Source organism: Theropithecus gelada, chromosome 11, assembly GCF_003255815.1.
Source record: "Theropithecus gelada isolate Dixy chromosome 11, Tgel_1.0, whole genome shotgun sequence".
Classification (NCBI taxonomy): Eukaryota; Metazoa; Chordata; class Mammalia; order Primates; family Cercopithecidae; genus Theropithecus; species Theropithecus gelada.
Window position 1 is genome coordinate 116,537,504 of NC_037679.1, and position 20,221 is coordinate 116,557,724.

Genomic DNA, 20,221 nt, shown 5'->3' on the forward strand with positions numbered 1-20,221 from the left:
TAGAAATAAATTCAGTTCAAATTTAGAAGTAATCTTTAAACAAGAGAAAGAAAAATCTAGGCTACGTAAGAAAAGAGTAAAAAAACTACTCTGTGGAAGTGGTTAGGTTTGGCCCAGCAGACAGGTAGAGGGAAGATAAGGAAGAGGATGGAAGGAGAGTACGTCACTTATAATAAATGTATTATAATATGTTTAGTCAAAATGCATCCTTATTTCCATTTAAACTTCTTTTTCTGTCCTCCAAGTTTTCTTCCTGGAAATCTAATAAAAACTGTGCAAACTAGAAGATTACCTCATAATGAATTCATATTTATTGTTAAGAAATTTGAATGTAAATGAAGTTTTGAGTCATAAAAATATTTGAATGGATTTATTGTTAGGCACAGCACACACAGGGGTAATTACACAATAATATAAGTGTTAAGAAAGAAGTTGGGAAAACAGTTTGGTAGTCACTGAGCAAGTCCATTTGAATTTTATAAATGTGAGTTTTAAATGAGAAATGTATAGGTAAGCTTATATTATTAATAATGTAGTTAGGTTCAGTGTTAGGATCACTTAAATTTTAATACTTCCTCAAAATATCTGAGGCATGTGGTGGTCTCACAGAATAAAAAATCACTTTATATGTAATCTTTCTACTTAAATCTTTCAAATATCTAGACAAGAGATACTGAAAGTAACATTTTTGTAAGCTAAATGGAAGACAGTACTTCCTTTTCCCTTCTAAAGAAATTAAATAGGTACAGTATATATTAGAAAACATTTTCATATAAGATTTTATATAAGTATGAATAAATGAACCTAAATGACTTTTCAATTCAGGGTTCTTTACCCTTCTCCCCAAAGTTCTTTGTTTGGGGTAAAGAAATGAGGGGAAGCATTGTAGTGGAGCTGGTCAGAAAGAAACACACAGGGCAATGGCTGCCCAAAGAGGCCACGACTCACTCTCCACCTTACATGTCCCCAATTCACTTACTCGGCACACCAATTCATTCTAAAACACAAAATTAAACCTATAATAAATAAAAAATCTCATTGTTATTTAACCAAAACTCTGTCTTCATACAATTCTTATTAGAAGAGCTACTGCTGAAATCTATAGCAGATTGTTAAGTACCTATCATCACCACCATAACTAGCAACTACTGTCAAGTACTTCCATGTGCCAGGCCCTGTAGTCTGTGCTTTATAACCTTTCCCATATGAGGGAAGTACTATTATCTCCATTTTTTATATGAAAAACTGAACTCAAGAGGGCCTTGTATTCCTAGATTCTTTGTGAGCAACAAACTTTATCATCTGGTTTCACTGTCATTTAGAGTTAAGGATTTGATTTTATTACACCTGATGAATTTATAGATTTTTCTTCTGTTTAAAAGAATAGTTTTCGCTGGGCACAGTGGCTCATGCCTGTAATCCCAGCACTTTGGGAGGCTGAGGTGGGTGGATCACCTGAGGTCAGGAGTTCCAGAACAGCCTGGTCAACATAGTGAAACCCTGTCTCTACTAAAAATACAAAAATTAGCCAGGCATGGTGGCAGATGCCTGTAATCCCAGCTACTCGAGAGGCTGAAGCAGGAGAATTGCTTGAATCCTGGAGGCAGAGGTTGCAGTGAGCCAAGATCACGCCATTGCCATCCAGCCTGGGCAAGAAGAGCAAAATTTCGTCTCAATTAAAAAAAAAAAAAAAAAAGAATAGCTTCCTTAAGATCAGCCCAAGCACATCCTGCTTTCAACGCCTAGATGTGAATTTCAGGAACTGCAGAAGAAATTTTCTCCAGAAAGTCTTCATATTTAAAGTAGCTTTCCCTGTGGTACCTAGATAAAGTTACATGCTGATGATCTGACATAAGCCAAGGGCAGGCAGCATAAACATATTTAATAGTGTGTGCTCAAAGACAGGTTAGTTGAAAAATCATGAGAGCGCAATGGGAGTATTCTTTTAAAAAGAGATTTAAATAGGATTTTTCTTAGGAGATATTTAAATAGTTTATTCTTTAAATCAAATACTCTTTTTATTATTGCAAAAGACTAAACTTTCTAGATATAAAATCAATAACAGATTTCTACCATGATTTATTGTACAATTTTACTCTCACTTCTAAAAAGATCAAAATTCTTCAAGAGTTTACCTTATATCAATGTTTCTCAAAATGCATTCCTCACTAACAGGTATTTTAAAAGGAAAGTTCTAATAAAATGTACTTGGGAAATCCTAGGTTAAACTAAGTTAACTAGGTTTCTTGACTGAAGGAACTAAAAAAGTACTTCCATATTTTCTCACAGGTAAAATAAAAGTCTTATTGAAAAACATCTGGCTGAGCACAGTGGCTCATGCCTCTAATCCTAGCACTTTAAGAGGCTGAGATGGGAGGATCACTTGAGCCCATAAGTTCGAAACCAGCCTGGGCATCATAGAGAGAGTCTCTCTCCTAATTAATTAATTAAATATCTATTTACTTTAAATCAAAAAATTCATAGGTGGAAGTTAAATCTAAACAAAACTTTTATCTCTATTTCTCATCTACCAAAAACCCAGCAATGCTTCTGTGAAAGTAAAGAATAACACTTTTAATTTTGATAACTACTACTTGAATAATCTGTAAAAGAGATTGGGCAAATAAAGTTTCTCTTTCCTCAAGAAAAAAAAAAAAAGTCATATAATTTATTAAGGGTTGTTTACCAAGAGATAGAAATGAATATGAAACATCATATAAGTAGATCATGTCAGTGACATAATCTAGTGTTCAGGTTAGCAGAATTAAGTCATATCTGAACACATATGGGGAGAATTCTTCATACTTCTTGTTTTTCCCAAAACAAAAGCCATACTAATGGCAGTCACAAGTGAATAGGAAAGCCAAAGATGATAATGCTTTTGCTGCTTACTTTGTACACAAGGTAGAGAAGTAGTTTCATAAACCTGAGTAACTGCTACTTCGAGTTTAGACGATGTAGATGTACTGCCAACTCAGGACTGACAAAGTTGTAAATGAAACTATAGTTCTCTACACCTTTGCTGTTAATTCCATGAAGATTTTTTAGTAATCTATGTCCAATGAATAAATGTGTCCAAAATTTTAAGAATGTTTAAATGCATATTTGAAAACACAAATTTTATCCAAACTAAATTCAAAATGGTTTTCATTGCTTAATATTGTTTTCCCTTTAAGTGAGATGGTTTTTAAAGATTCTTGGTACAGACAGTAAAGTCACAGGCACAACATACAAGTAAAATCTTATTATATAGAATTTCAAGGGAACCCACATTTTTCTGTTACTGTGAATTCCAGAATGGTAATTTGATTATAAGCAAGCATATTCCTATTGTGAAAAACTCTGTAGAGAACATAATAATGGAACAGGGAAAAAGATAAGATCATTCTGGCCAAAAAAAATGGTAAGTGAATGCACACACACACCTTCACTCTGACCCTCTTCAATGTTTTCAGTCTTTTGTTACATTTGGTTTTAATAGTTGATTTGAATGTTTAGGTGGGCCTTTTGGTGGCAGTTGTAGGTTTGCCTGCAAGGTGCAAGAGTAGCTGGAAGGTAACTGCTGCTTGATAGAGCATGAAGCAAAAAATGAACTAAAGCCTCATCATTGCTTAGTTCAGCTCTGCTTTCTCCAGCCTTGTCTAAATAAACAGTGCATACACAGATACTGTCAGCATAAGGAGGGAAAAGTCTAGAAAACAAATTGTACCAACCTCTAGAGGAGAAATAGTTTAGTTTTACGAAATGTATCCTTTTACAGGTATTTACTCTTTCACCTTTTTTCCCCCAAATGCTAGTGTAATATAGAACATGTAAAAGAAAATTCTGTGAATGCTTATAGCTTCCAAATCAGACATAATGAAAGCTATAGAACTATGTCTTAAAATTATTGACATGACATATATAACATGCACCATATTAGTTAGTAGAAAAAAGAACATGAGCCTCACAGTGCTATTAAATTTAAAAAGAAAAAAAAACTTTGCATTATGAAAAGACAAATGCTGTCAACATTTGCTAAAAGCTTAAATAAAACTTAAATGACCAAGATTAAAACTAGAAAAGCTATCAATACAAGAAATAGGCTCTCACACATTTTTCGGAAACATACCCGCCTTCTACAGAACCTATGAGGCGATCCTCCCTTAGCAATGAAGTTTATTAAAAAAAAGAGAGAGAGAGAAATCATCCAAAAACTGTAACTGCTTATTTTCCCAATCAACAAACATAGCTAAATATCAAACTTACAATAACTAAAATAGATGCATTATAATGAATAACCACATTATATTAATCTTTAGAAATACAGAATCTGTACATTTCTTATTCCTAAGAGATTGGCCAATGATAAAAGTAATCTCAGCAAACAAATATATTTATATACTAAGGAATTATTTTTAATATAATAAAATGCTACTGGAATACTTTTTTCTGCAAAAATGTTTACCATCTCCTTTCCAATAATAAATGTAATGGAAAATTACTTTAGCATTCAATAGGTATTCTCAAAAATACTATTTCTGATAAAAGATTAAATGACAAAACAAAAATTATTATTATGTAATTATTCCAAATCAAAGGTAATTATCCATAAACAAATTACTTTGACATCTTAAATCCATTTTGGACTTCAAAACTGCAATATTATAGATGTGTAACTAAAACAGTTCATGAAAACATGTAAGTACATGGAAGCATAAGATAACAAAGTCATATTAACAGTGTAAGAATAAAGAATATCAAGTGAATCTTACCCTTTGTTCCAAAGCTGATTGAGTCTGTTGTCTTAAAAGAGCTTTAAAGGGCCCCCCTTCTTTTCCAGCACTACCACTTCCCATTCCTACAGAACATCAGTACATAAATAACAACCAAAAAAAACAACTATAGAAACAAAGTTTAATTGCATTCATCTTCATAAACATCATGAGTTGAAATGTGATAAAATGATCGAAACATTTAAAGCACTGGGGATGACAACTAAAGCACATATTTTACTCTACTTTTATTCACAAAGTTTTCTTTAGATGCAAGATGTCAGAACCCTACGGACCCCAGCTAGTTTTGGACTTAATTTTTTCTGAAAATTATAAGAAAAATTATGTTAAGGTGATGAAACTTTCCATAATATTCCATTTTAAAAGCTGAGTCTTTTAATTAATTAAAATAATCAAGATAATAACAATTACTATGCTAACAATTTAGGAATACTAAAAAATGAGAACTATAATATGTCTGATTAAATGTAAATATAGAGACAAAAGCACTACTTGTGCTCACTTAAAATATTCCAAAATTCTCTAAAACACATAAAATTTAGGTGATTTTGAAATATAGTCAAATCTATTTTCTTATAACTTCCCATTTCTAAACGTATCATGACAAAACAGTATTAATTTCATACTTGTCAATACTCATTCACAAAAATCAACATAAACTTTTTTTAAATAAACAAAAAATCACGGACATGTAATAGACACATCACAAATGTACATAGTTATGAATGAAAGAAGTACCTTTCCCAAGCTCTTAGATATATTTTTTATGGCTTCATTTTAAATTTATTTCCCTACCTTATTTTATTGTTCTGACCATGCCAATAGATCAACTATGGTCAAAGAATCACAGAAAGCAGGGGACAGGTAAGAAGCCAGTGCTCTACAGACTAGAGTTAATCCCATCCCTTTCAAAACTGAAGATGCATACAGCCAAATTTACTACAATGACTTAAAAAGAAACTAACTTTTACATTTTTAGCTGTTCTTGGATAAGGAAACAAAGGTTAGCATATGTATAGTCCCATTCTGTTCTTTAAAAAAAAAAAAAAAAAAAAAATTTCTTATAGTAATCTGAACATTATTTTTAGAGACTATACAATACTAAACATAGAAATGAAACTAAGATCTTTATATGAAGCATATTAAAAGCCAGAAAATAAAATGAAAATTTGTAGTGATAAGTGAAATATCAGAAAATATATCAGAAAAATTTAATAATTAATGCAACAGACAGAAAAAAAAAAGATAATGAAAGAATATCACCAAAATGAGACTTAAACTGATTCAAACAGAATAATTTACTAATGTAACCAACTGGTTTAGCAACATGATGATACAGGTCCAATGTGAATGGAGTTGGTATGAAGAGAAAGAAAGTAAAGCATCTAAAACAGAAACTGTAGTAATAAGAATCTAATAATATTAGAAATACCCAGATCTATGTCCTTAGACATATAATCTTTTAATATATAAAATAATTTGGCAGAATATTCATGATTAGCCATCAAGTAATCCTCAATTATATCCTTATAATTCCAATTATTTAACTGTCTACCAGTAAGAAAAATAATAGAAAGGCATCTTGTATAAAATATCCAATAATTCTTTACAGCATGAAAAATAAAGGGATTAAAAAGCTGACATAATGTGATCCTACCAGAAGCAGCCAGGAACAGCTCTTCACTGAAAGAAACACTTTTCCTCAGAACTGGGCTGACAAGGCTAGAATGATGAGGGGTAAGGCTAGATTCCGAGAGGAGGAGACAGGACTTTTTAAGATGAAGGGAACCACAAGAGAGAGAGGGGGAGCTGGGACACAGGTAAATCCTAGGTCCCTGTGGGTAAGGTGCTGTGGAGGAAAGTAGCAGAGAAAAGATGCAGATTCAGAAGATGATCAAAAAATGCAGGCTAAGGAAAGCAATGATGAGGCAAAATATAACAATAAAAATGAACTTTAAAATGTACAGACAAATTACACTAAGCAAATGAAAAGTCACTAGCAAGACCATCTATCCCACATAATGTAAATAAAAGGCATAGTCTAAAACTTAACAAAACCTTTACAAACTTCACATTCACTAAAATTTTTTAAATCACTAACTTAGGATTTTATGTGATTCTAATAACTTTTAATTGACGTCTTCAAAATACTTAACTTGCCTGCCCTTTTTGGCTTAAGAATTTGTAAGATTAAAATATACCACATTTTCAAATGTTTAGAGCCAGACTTGCTGCCTAAAATATAAACACTTATTTAAAGTTATAAAGGTGCAGTACTTCAAATGTTACTAACTTTAGATAGCATTTATGGGCACTTTAATTGAATACCCATAAAAAATACTCAGTACTGGATTAGGTAAACAGTTGTCAGTATTAATTTTAATATTAACTTCTTTCTGTCCAGTTTTGAGATACATATTAATGCTTTTCTTTTTCCTCTAAAATGTTTAATACTTTACTCTGATCATAGTATTATTTGCATTTACCGAGATTTGAGTACCCTAAGGGTCAAATATCCTCTGTAAAAACTATACATAGTTAAAAGACTGGCTAAAAATATTAGCTAAAATCAGGTATCAAATCAATATTCTAACACTAGTAAATCTAAAATTCCACTATTAAATACTGGGGAAAAAATATAAAAATAAAACCTTGTAAATGTCAAAATTAGTATCTAGAGAAATAAATATAAAAGTTTTTAAAAGAGACCTACCAGAAAAACAGATAATGTAGCTTGAACTACAAACAGGAAAAAAAAAAAAAAAATTTCTGTCTAAATGTCATTTATTCTACTTTTGGATTCTCAAATAAATTATAATCAGCTTATGTCTGTCCATTATTTCTCAAGACACTGATTCTGATATAGGTAAATTAGAAGGCAGAAAATCATGAAATACAGGCTGAAATTTTAGTTTTAGAACTTTTATAACAATCACAATTTTTCCATTTGAAGTCTCCATGAGATAGGAGTGCTCCTCAGGACAATTCAGAGAGATTCAGGGACTCACAATATAAGGCCAAGGGGCTGAAAATTGCTAATGTTATATAAATAAGCTATTGAAGTAATAAATAATTTTAGGAAAAACAAAACTATTTAGAGGCAGCTTATAAATATAGGAATACATGGGAATAACACCCCATTTGTAAATAAAAATTTTTAAACTAAAAATTTGGAACCAGAAGATAAAATATGAAAAGTTCATTAATAATTATTACTTGACAATCTTCTTTAGGCTTGGCCTTTTTGGTGAATTTAAAAAAAAAAAAAAAAAGAAAAAAGAAACAGAAAGACCAAGGAAATGCTTTCCAAATTTTATCTATGGTATGGCAAAAAAAAATAAAAAAAAATAATAATAATAAATAAATAAAGGCTTGGAATATGCAGTCAGTGGACCACAGTCTCAAAAATATTTTTTAAACTTATTACTCAAATAGTAATGTAAGTCTTTGTCTTGATTGTCATGAATTTTAAGGCCAGAGTCTTTTACGCTTTATCTGAAAAAAAAAAAATTTTTTTTCACTACAGTCTGGATGGTTCAGTTTTTATGGCATAAACCTGGTAAGGTGCCAAATTCCAAAGCATATATTACTATCAAATAACTACATTATGTGTAGACATTATTCATAATTATCTAGAAAGATGAAGCTGTTATCTTCAAGAAAACAGGTGTTTATCTTTATATTTTATGACTTCATTTATAAAAACAGAAATTAAATCTACAGCCTTTTTAAAAAATGATCTTTCCATAGAAGTAGCACTGCTTTGGATTTAGACTTCTTTTCCTTGTTTTCACAAAATCTAGGATTGTTTTATAAATTTCTAACATACAAATAGGGCTATTAAAAAATATTAATTAAAAATAACAAATAACTGTTTTAATCATCTGATGGGAAAACTGTCAGACAAAAATACTATTTATAAAAATTTCACACCATTAAGTTTTAAGTTTAATTTATTTTAAATTTTTCTAAACAATAATACTTTAATGATTTAAATAAGTTAATTCTATTCTAAGGTATAAGGAACTAATCTGATTTTTTCATCAACTTTTTATCATAAAACATTTTCATAAAAACCCAGAAATCATTCATCAAAATACAATAGAAAAGAAAAAGATATAAATTTAATAAACAGAAAAATTTAAGAATAAGTAAAAATGCTATTTTCTAACCTAGAAAGACTAGTAAAACCAAACATTTTAAATATCCAGTTAATAGATAGATGTACTCTAATACAACCATTTCAGTGGTTAAAAGTTTTTTCATAATAAAATCTTAGAATTATATTCATTAATAGGCAGAAATAATAAATTCAAAAATGCTTGTATGCAACTAATTACAATCTACTAGTGTTACTTTTTAGTCAAATGTTTTAAGATGTTATTCCTCTTAATTTGAGCATAAAATGAAAAATGTCTATATGCCAAAATAAATCGTGGACTTTGATATCTACACTATGATTAAATCAATGAAATGTAGACAAGATAATTTCTGAATTATACAAAATTTTCATATTTTAATTGCAGTAACTGAAAATGGTCAGTATTCACATTTTCTTTTTAACTTAAGTGCCAAAAACAAGAGGAAAGATTTGGATGGAAAGCTAATAAGAAATAGAAACAAATTTTTTAAAAAAGAAAAAACAAAAGGTGGGTGGAAGCGCCTTACCAGTTTTGGGTGTCAAACTCAAATCTGTGTCAGAAGAAGAGGACTGTCGACTGTAGGACTTGGAAGGTGAAAAGGAATAGGTTTGGTTTTTCAGAGGGGTTGAGGGTCCTGATGAGTGAGTATTGGGATTGGGATCTTCATTGAAGGGAATCCTGCCAGAAGAAGGTGGAGAAATATTAAGTAATCATGTGCCAAAGGGCTTGACGGGTGGCAGCATGATCCAAACACCAGGAAAGAATTGGGGCAGGGCCAGCAGTCATTTCTTACGTGTGGAGCTGGGAATGAGGCCAAAGACAACCAATTGCTGTTTAACCATTCATCACTCTCCAGATAAATATTATCTGCATTGAAACAGTTAATAAGCCAAGTGAAAAAGCAAAAAAGCATGAAATGACAGACTAAGGGGATAAAAAATATCAAAAGGAGAAATAAAAAGAATATATGACAAAATATTTTCAAATAATGCTGTAAGTTACAAAAGAAAAATGGTAACTACAAGCGGTGTGTGTAAATATTCATAATTGTTTTTATATTTGCACACACACAGATATCCTCAAAATAAAAAATGTTTCCTTATCCTATAGCAGCAAGAGTGCCACAGCTAAAAACACAGCAGAGAGAAAAATGAATACAGCTACACAGAAACATTGCCTTTAATGCAGAATAGTTGCTTACCTGTTCTCCAATAGCTCTCTTCCACAGAATGAAACAGAACCTACTGTAATAGGTTTTGTATATAAAGAAAATAAGCAAATTGGAAGCTTTGGCAGCTACTTCATTTAGAATCTAATCATCAATTTTATTTTTAAGCAAATGAAGAAATAATTATAAAATATGTATGGGAGGATTCGCCTCAAAACTCACAGTACACATACACAAAATAGCATTATTTGAGGATCTGTGGAAGAGACTTTGGAAGCTGGAAAAATACCTTCACTTCCATATAGTTAGAGACTCTGTGGCAGCTAAATACAGAAGTTCCTCACTGCAGCTGGACTTCGAGTAAGAAAAGGATGAAGCAAAGACTTGTGGTACCTGCCTACACTACCTGCCTGCCTGCCTCTGCAGCCACTCTGCCCGTGGCCTGCATCTCCCCAGCTCTGGAGTCTGAGCAGTCTCGTACCAGTATAGATGAGAGTGGGAACAGACACAGAGAAGTTCTGAGTAAGTCGTGAGCCAGTAGCAGTGTGAATTGGGCTGTTGTGAGTCGAGCGGCATCCATGGCTTGGAGGATGAACCAGCGGAGACCTGAGGGAATTTGCGGTCAAAGTGGAAGAAAAGAAAACAATACATACAACAGATTGCAGAGTTATGTTAAAATAATTTCAAAGGAGCTTTAGTTAGGGAAGAGAACTTATTTTTTTTAATCCCTAGCATGCAAAAAACAAGTTGAAATTGAAAAATAGCTCAATATTAATTTGTTAGGATACAGTCATAGTTTTAAAGTATCCGATTAATAAATTAATTGCGATTAATTTATTAATTGTGAATAAGAAAATGGCAAGCAGAATAGTCAATGAAATTAAGTGAGAAGAAGACTAAGATCTGTATTTTAAGTTTCCTTAACATATTTGTTATTATTTTCATCACAACAGAACTCACTATGCACTATTTATGGGGAGGGACACCCATAAAAGTAAAAAATCAAATATGAAGTTCTTACATTACCTTTGAAACTGAGATATGAATTGCTGATATAATTAATTATATTTTCTATAAAGAAAGTTAAATAACTGTCCAGGTTACTAAGATAGGGGTACTTAAGAATATGAGAGATGACGGCATAAAGAGAAATGAGTGAACTGAACGCATATATGCAGATAAACATATTCCAGTATTTCTATACACCAAATATATAGCTTAAAATCAGGTTACACTGGAAGCAAAACAAGGGGACCTTGCTTTTAAAGACACCTTCATAAAACAATGTCAATAACTTTGGCTCTCATACAGAATATATTATATAAACTATATTCCAAATCAAAATTTTCTAAGATATCAACTTACATCCTATAATAAACCATATCTATGTGTGTGTATACTTAGAGCAGTTATACGAGAATACATTGATATATAACATTTTAAATTTTTAAGAAAAAATTTGGCTAAAAGGATTACATTGAATGTTGTAAAAAGGTATATTACATAAATAAGAATCCTGAATTTAATATCAGCAATTATTTCATTGTGCAATGCCTTTGCTTACACACAATGAGGGAAACAGAACCATATGAATCATAAGTGAGTACACTCTGAAAAACTATCATCCCCACTTTAAAGGCAGGCCAAGAGCCCAACTTTACCTGACCTTTTTTTCTTTTCCATTGCTATATTACTGACTGCCCAAGAACAATCCCCAATTCACAATTTGTCAAGGTTCAAACATGAGCTATCACTAATTGATCATAATAGTCCTTCCTAAGGTCTACAGACTACTTTCAGAAAATATTACTGATTTTACAATAGCGGAAATGTTTCTACGTTTGTTGCTAATAGAAATTAAGAGATATTTACTACAATGGATAAAAATCAAACAATTCATTGGTGATCTACTTTTACACAAAAAAATGAGTAAGGTTTTGTTTTTGTTTTTATTTCTCTGCTGAAGTGAGAAAAAGTGTAAGAATTCTCAAAAAGAATTTAAAAATCCAAGACTTAAAAATAAACAAAGCTATATTTATTATAATCAGTACTATACACAGGAGAATTTGTCTCTCAGCACTTTTCTTAAGTAAAGAAGCAATAACTCATACTTAAAAGCACTTTCTATCGTCAAGAGAGTTAAGCTGGAAAACACCAAAGGGATTTATAGTGTGCATGACACTAAACATCTAAAAGAAAAAAACAAATTTAGGAAGTAGAACACACCATTAATATAGGTAAAATAAAATGAAAAACTAAAATGAACAGTGTAAAATGTTCAAATTATGGCATCAAATTAAAATTCAAATGCACTGGAACATCACCATCATGTATTCTTGGAGTTTTCTGATTCGATCAGTGTCTCTGCATGAAAGGATGTCTCATAATAATAACCTGTGGTATTTATAATATTAATATTCCTTTCCAGTCAGTCAATAACATAATCTAGACAACCTTTTATCAAATTTCTGTCTAGAATCAACAATATTACATGATAATTAAATACCAGAATAGTTATAATCAGCTGAATCATAAAATAGGCTTTGAAATAGAACCCAAATTGCTTCATTATCAAAAATACAATGAAGCTAGTTGAAATAAAACAGCCTGAGTATTGAGGGTTTTTTCAAAATAACTTGACTTTATTAGTAAGATGCCTTTCAGAAAATCCTAAGGAAGGAACTTAAGTTCATCATGAGGCTACAACAAGATTAGAAAAGGAGAAGACACATACAATCCCAGAAGATTTACGCTAATAGAACTCTTCCTGAATGCATGCAAAACATATACCCCTGCTATCCTTATCTCTAAGAAAGCAACAGGTAATATAGCTTTCTCATTCTCTTTCAACTAAGTAACTTACTTAAATTGGCTTAAACTTTCACTTTAATTTGCTACTAAATATTTACTTAAATTTGCTACAGAGAGAGGGAAAAACAATCTGAATCCCTCAAAAAGCTAAACCTGCAATCTGACTCTACTGCTGGCAGCTGGCAATTCTTATCTTTCTAGGAGATATTTCAAATGGAATATAAAGCAAATTCATTCTTCAATTTATTTAAAACAATTATTTCATTTGCCAATGTGTTTCCAAATAAAATTATGCAGTATGTAACACTGTGCTTCCTTTTATGAATAAAATTCAACCCAAATGACTAATAGCCAGCAGAAACAAAATGCCTAAACAAAAAGAATGCACTTAAGATGAAAATTTCATTTTAAAAAAGATTGTGAAAAAACATGTTTTTTCATACTACGATACCTTTCTATTCAACCCCTCCTGACTACTGCTGAACTGCGGAACATTTTAGGTTTCCTGACTATACAACTCTGACTCCCTGATTATCTAGGACAGGAGTCCGCAAACTACAGACTGCAGGCCGAATGTGTCCTGCCATCTGTTTTGTAAGTAAGTTTTATTTGAACACAGTCACACTGTATTCATTTGCATACTGTTTATGTTTGCCTTTGTGCTACAATGGCAGATATGAAGCAACATCGGCAAAAACTGAATTATTTACCTGTACATTTTGTCATTCACAGACAAAGTTTGCCAACCCCTGACTTAGAAGAATCTCTAGATGAGTGATCTTCAACCGAAGTTCTAAAGGCATTTAGGATGGAACAAATCTTCATTGTATAGGGTTGTCCCTTGCTTTGCAGAACAGTCAGTCTCTCTAGTCCCCAACAGGACCTAGCCCCCTAATCATTATGACAGAAAAATCTTGTTCCAAACATTCTGTATTGACAGTCACCACTATCATCATGCTGAAAATCTCTGCCTCTGACACAGTGATGACACACACAGGCCAAATCAAGTCAACAAATGTGTTTTGCAGGATCACACATAGATTTTCTAAAATGTATGACTCTAAATTTCTTTAGATTAGGGATCAGCAAACTCCCTTTTTTGTAAATAAAGACAAGAGATCATATGGGCAGACCCTAAAATATTGGCCTTTCCCAAAAAAGTTTGCCAACCTTGGCTTTGCAGGCAGTAGTATACTCTATTTAATTACACTCGGTTAGTTTATTCATATAAATTCCCTGGCCTCTAGACATTTGAGTTTAAGACTTCCGCACAAATCAATTTTTCCTGCTTTATATACTATGTGGCCATTAATAAGTATAATTGGATTATCTGGTAGAGGGTTTTAAGCATTCCTCAGAAAATAAAATGCCACAGAATGCATGAATATTCATTTTATGCTTCATATATGCAGTGTCTAAATATCTGGAATGTTTAATTTTATATTACTTAATTTGTTTCATAGTAAGATGGTATAGGTTGGGCACAGTGGCTCACACCTGTAAATCCCAGCATTTTGGGAGTTCAAGACAGGTAGATCAGGAGTTTGAGACCAGCCTGGGCAACATGGCAAAATCCCATCTCTACTAAAAATACAAAAATTAGCTGGGCATGCAGGCGTGCCCTTGTAGTCCCAGCTACTCAGGAGGCTGAGGTGGGAGGATCACCTGAGCTTGGAAGGTCAAGGCTGCAGTGAGCCAAGACTGTGCCACTGAACTCCAGCCTGAGCAACAGAGCAAGACCCTGTCTCAAAAAATAAAAATACAAATAAATAAGATGGTATAAATAAAATATTAGGAATATTTAAATATTTTTAAGTTTTAAATTTTGACAGTCATTGCCAATAAAAATCATCACAGAGAAAATGTTGAACCACCCTACTAAAATGTTTCAAATCAAATGAAAAAGCATAGATAAAAGATAAAAATCTTAGCAAGAACAATTTCATTGATTCATACTTACTCCTTCATTTCTTTGGATGGGGAATTACATGCAGGAAGGAATGCTGCTGGGCTACTTAATTTATCCAGAGTACACGCCGTTCCTATGGCTCTCACCACTAACCCAGATTCGCCCTCCAGATCGAAACACTGTAAGTACCCCACAACTGCATTTCCTCTCATTTCAAGTACTTTCAAGCCAATCTTCCTCTGCAGTTCACCTACAAAGAGTAGGAAATCTCATTCTTGCTTCTCTTTACATTACATACTATAAGACTGGATATGGTAGTGGTAAAAAAAAAAAAAAAAAAGAGTCCAAGAAAATCACAGATTTTCAGAACTTGAAGGAAACTTAAACGATAATCTGGTTTAGCTTCTACAGAATAGAGAACATAATTCTATTACAATATAGCATAATTATAAAATATAATATATACTTATACAGCACAAATATATAGAACAAAAACAAATATACATATTTACTATATAAATAGAACATTGATACTTTGTGTGAAACATATGTATGCATATATATTCATGCATATACATATATAACTCTTAATATAAATATAAACTTTAAATAAAATAGTAAACAAGTTTTTCAAAGAAAAATTTAAAAAGGGAAGGAGGTCAGAGTGGCAGGGAAAGTGGTCAAATGGGTAGAGGGAACTACACTACCCAGGGAAGAACTGTGAAAAGGCAACATTTGAACAGAAAGTATGAGAGACAGAAGAAGGTGATTTGCTTAAGCTCTGACAAATAAATGGTAGAGGGAGGAAAACTGGAATCCAGGTTCCCATTCAGGGTTCCTTCCTGAACCCCCCTTGTTCAGTGCTCTTTCCACTACACTACCTCATCAACACAATTTCCTTTTACTACAAGCTTCTGATTTGCATTTCCACTTGTTAAAAGAAGGCAATGCCAGTGTGTTCAGGAAGGCTGGGTCGGGGAAGGCATTCAGTCACTGCTAATTCATACCCTTCATTGTAAAAGTTGAGGTAGCATGTCAAAGGAAAGTGAAAAATTTAAGAGTATTAAATCAGTCAGTAATAAAGTTATTTTTTTAAAATACCTGACATTAACGAAATGAGTCTCTGTCTGGCCTCATTTGATGCCCTTGGTGTGCGAATTCGATCAATCCACTGATATTCTGGGTCTTCATTGACCACAAGTTCTTCTACAAATCCATGAATTATCACAGCTCTATAGCACTTTGGAATAGATGTTGCTGTTAAAACAAATTATTATGCTTCTGTTTATCAAAAGGTAAAACTCAGTTTTTAAAAACTGTTCATCTCAGTTTTCTGAGCTTTAGATACATAAGAACATCTTTTACTGTAATATTCTCAATGTAATTATAATAATACTTCCAATCAGTCTTCTAAGATCTATTTCATTTTTAGAAATACTTATTTTCTTTCATGGAGCCTCTCACCTTTCTCATGTAAGCAAAGTAAATATAAATTGTATTTGTATAAACTGGAAAACAGCTATAGATGACCTTAAACAGAATTCAATACAAACTTTAAAAAATCAAAATTTAGGTCAGCTAGCTAATTATTACATAAATAGGTAGAAAGCAGATAATGAATTTTTTTAAATCTTCAATTATTCAAAGCCCTTTGTGAAAGCACTTCTGTACACCACATAGCACAGTTTCAAAAATCAAACCACTACCTTTCTGACATAACCTGAGGAGTCAAGTTCAGATTCAAAAAGGAGAGAACCTGAATACATCTGTACCAAATTAGCCTCTTAAAATAAACATTAGTGCACTGAAGCTAAGTCAGCTAGTTAGGGATTTCAATCCTACTATTGCAGGCTGGCTGTGAGTCACCAAGATCTGCCCATTTCAGACCCATATATTTCATGGAGTTCCCTAGACCAATAACCATAGAAGCCTGTGTATTTTGGGACAGCACCACAGTGCTTAGCCGTCGTGTTCTGCTCCTTTCTTTCAGTGTCCTATACTACAGTAAAATGTCACTGGATTTTTCTAATAAAACTTTCTATAAATGTTCAAAAACTAGATACCATTTATACTCAAATCAGAACTACTGTAACTATTCTAGAAAATTAACAATTTTCTCTTTGGCATTAAAACCAAGTATCATACCCTTTCTACTTGCCTTCTGAAATGCTAACTTGATTTCTCATATTTAACAGTTATTACATTTCCTGTTGAGTAACAGAATGTGTTTACTTACTGCAAAAGAATTTGACTCCACATGATGACTGCCTAAATCGATTTAAATCATTGAAGAGGTCTACTTTGACAACTACATTGATTTCTCCACGGATACCTATAAATTATATTTAAAAAGAAAATCAAGTTTATACCTTAAGAAAGTAATGTACAATTAAATAATGAAGCAAATTAATGCTAAATAATGATTTTAAAATACAATGATTTAACGTACAATTTTTTGAACTTTACCAAGGTGCAAAACCATTCTGTTTTTCACTTTCAGTCCAGAATTCAATGAATTACATGAGATGTTCAATACTTTATTTAAAAAGTAGTCTTTGTTTTAGTTGATTCTGTCCAACTGTTGGCTAATATAAGTGGTCTGTGCACATTTGAGATAGGCTAGGCTAAGCTACAATGTTTAGTTGATTAGATATATTAAATGCATTTTCAACTTAGGATGAATTTATCGGGATATAACCCCATCACAAATCAAGGTGCATCTGTAATGTGTTGATCATGATAGTAATGGCAGCTTTGTTTCCTAATTATTTTCATTCTCAGTAGTTTCTGTATATTTTCTGAAGCACAACATGTATGCATTAGAAAATGAGTAATTTTCATTTTCACCACAAGTTTCCACTTTGACCCAAGACCAATTAGAAAGGAGTCCCATTTGAATTGATGATGATGTAATGATTATGGTGACAACATTTGCTGAGCAGTGAAAGAGGATGTACTAAATGCTTTACAGGTAGTATCTCAGAGTGGTCACATTAACCCAATAAGGTAGCATCATCCTCGTTTTACAAAGGAAGAAATTAATATTTAATAAAAATGAAGGAATTAACATAGTGTCAATAGCTGTTAAGTGGCAGATCCAGGATTAAAATTCAGATCTTTATGATCCCAGATTATATATTCTTAAGAAGTAATGCAAGAATCTGATTTAAAACAAAAGAAGTTTTATTCATTTCAATGAATATAAGTTAAAGTAAGCTAACTAAAAAATTCCAAGCTAAGAGTAGTGGCTCATGCCTGTAACAGGAAGCAAGGCAGGAGGACAGCTTGGGCTCAGGGGTTTGAGACCAGCCTGGAAAACATAGCGAGAAAAAAATTAAGTAAATAAAAATTTCCAAGAATATGGGTTTTCAAAACATGCTCTGATAAATAAGAATGACCAGCTCTTATCTCTAAACATTTACTAAATATTTTCATTTGACTGTCCTGACTTCATGTCAAATTCATACTTATGGTGGAAGACCTAAGAAAACTGACTCAATAATTTACCTACTAAAATATTAAGAAAGCAAATCTCAACACTCTGGGAAGCTGAGGCAGACCTGAGCTCTGGAGTTAAGGCCAGCCTAGCCAATATGGCAAAACCGTGTCTCTACAAAAAAATTTAAAAATCAGCCAAGTGTCACGGCATGTGCCTGTAATCCCAACTGCCCAGAAGGTCCTGCTTCAGGCAACAAAAAACTTTTAAATAATTTGTAAGCACAAAAATCAGTATTAATCAGTTTGAAAATGTGTTTTAGAAACACAGTATCAACACAGATCAGTTTTAAATCATGCATTTACTTACCATACTGTACAAATTTAGCAAGCATTATCTCAAATTATGTTGAGAAGCAACAATTTTACTAACAATAATTTACTATTATTTGTTTATTTTTAAAAAGGCATCATCTTAAGAGATATACACACACACACACACACATATATATGTATATATGGTTTGTTGTTTTTTTTTTTAAACTGTCTCACTCTTGTTGCACAGAACGTGATCTCGGCTCATCGCAACCTCCGCCTCCTGGGTTCAAGCGATTCTCCTGCCTCAGCCTCCCAAGTAGCTGGGATTACAGGCATGCGCCACCACGCCCAGCTAATTTTGTATTTTTAGTAGAGACGAGGTTTCTCCATGTTGGCCAGGCTGATCTCAAACTCCCGACCTCGGGTGATCCACCCGCCTCGGCCTCCCAAAGTGCTGGGATTACAGGCAAGAGCCACCGCACCTAGCCTAAAGATACTTATTTTAAACCACCAAATATGGCACAAATGTCTTTAAAGACAAGTAAAAAAGATTAAGATTGTTATTTTTAATACTTTCTTATTATTCCTTACCATGTATGGTGTCATAAATTGGAAACCATCCTGAGATGACTGTTGCAGCTTCACTATACAGTAAAGGATCAATATCAATGTACACTTTACCAATGGCATCATTTGCACTGTAAGTATCATGGTCAAGAACTGTGATCTGTAAAGGTTCATCCTGTAAGTCTTCATCATCCACCTAAAAGCATACCTTAAAATTAAATCTCACATAGTTTTTAAATCTTAATTACCACAAATGTACACCTATATCAAACGAAAAGGATGACCATCTGCAAATAAAATCTTACAGATTTCTAAGCACCAAAGTAGAGAAAAGAATTAACACACAAAAAGTTATAGCTCCTTTTCCTACACAATATCTCATCTTTCTAAAGAAAAAAAGTTTATCTCTCAGCACAAGAGTGGGATGACTAACAACAAAAAAAGTTATATCTCAATTTTTGTACATATCATTCTGTGTTTTACAACTTTGCCTACGATATACAGCAAAAGTGCCTAAGGAACGTCATATTAGAGTTCATGTAGTATCTATAGAGAGAAGAATGCTAATTGAGTACAATGACACCACAATTTCTAAGGGTGATTTCAGAGAACAAAACCATAAGGAAAACTAACATTATGTGTAAGAAACATTATGTGTAAGAAACTAACATTATGTGTAAGTTATGTGTAGTTACACATAACTAACATTATGTGTAACAAATTCACAAATTAAGTAAGTTCACAAATTAAGTTCATGATATAAACGTCTACCCTTTCCCCTTTTATTTAGTCATTATCGAGTTATTATCATATGCCAAACACTGTGCCCAACGGAGGGATTTACAATGGAGAACAGTGCAAAACGATTTCTCCCTCATGGAAGACACGTTCACTATTTTGGCTGCCACCGTCTGGATATCAGGCCATTATCTAATTTGCCAGCCCCCTTCATCCAATATAGTGGCCAGAAGGGAACATATTATAGACAGTATTAAGACTGGGACAGAATGCAAAAGGACTATTTTCTATAATAAGAAAATCACACTTTTAAAATGCAGTCTATGGATGCTCTTCTTTACACCAGACATACCGTACT

General features: G+C 32.5%; 1 protein-coding gene across 6 annotated transcripts in view; it reads right to left on the bottom strand.

Annotated features, from left to right (window-relative positions):
- C2CD5 (C2 calcium dependent domain containing 5) overlaps nucleotides 1–20,221 on the bottom strand; it is a 95,191-nt gene that overhangs the window by 58,215 nt on the left and 16,755 nt on the right. For 3 of the 6 annotated variants that reach the window (XM_025402746.1, XM_025402747.1, XM_025402749.1), the window contains 6 exons: nucleotides 19,150–19,321; nucleotides 17,042–17,137; nucleotides 15,907–16,062; nucleotides 14,857–15,055; nucleotides 9,444–9,595; nucleotides 4,755–4,840 (listed from right to left, as the gene is read on the bottom strand). In XM_025402746.1, the coding sequence (XP_025258531.1) occupies nucleotides 4,755–4,840; nucleotides 9,444–9,595; nucleotides 14,857–15,055; nucleotides 15,907–16,062; nucleotides 17,042–17,137; nucleotides 19,150–19,321 (861 nt within the window). Of the gene's footprint in view, nucleotides 1–4,111; nucleotides 4,145–4,754; nucleotides 4,841–9,443; nucleotides 9,596–10,566; nucleotides 10,692–14,856; nucleotides 15,056–15,906; nucleotides 16,063–17,041; nucleotides 17,138–19,149; nucleotides 19,322–20,221 lie in introns of all 6 variants that reach the window. The other 3 variants (XM_025402744.1, XM_025402748.1, XM_025402745.1) reach the window with 2 other exon arrangements.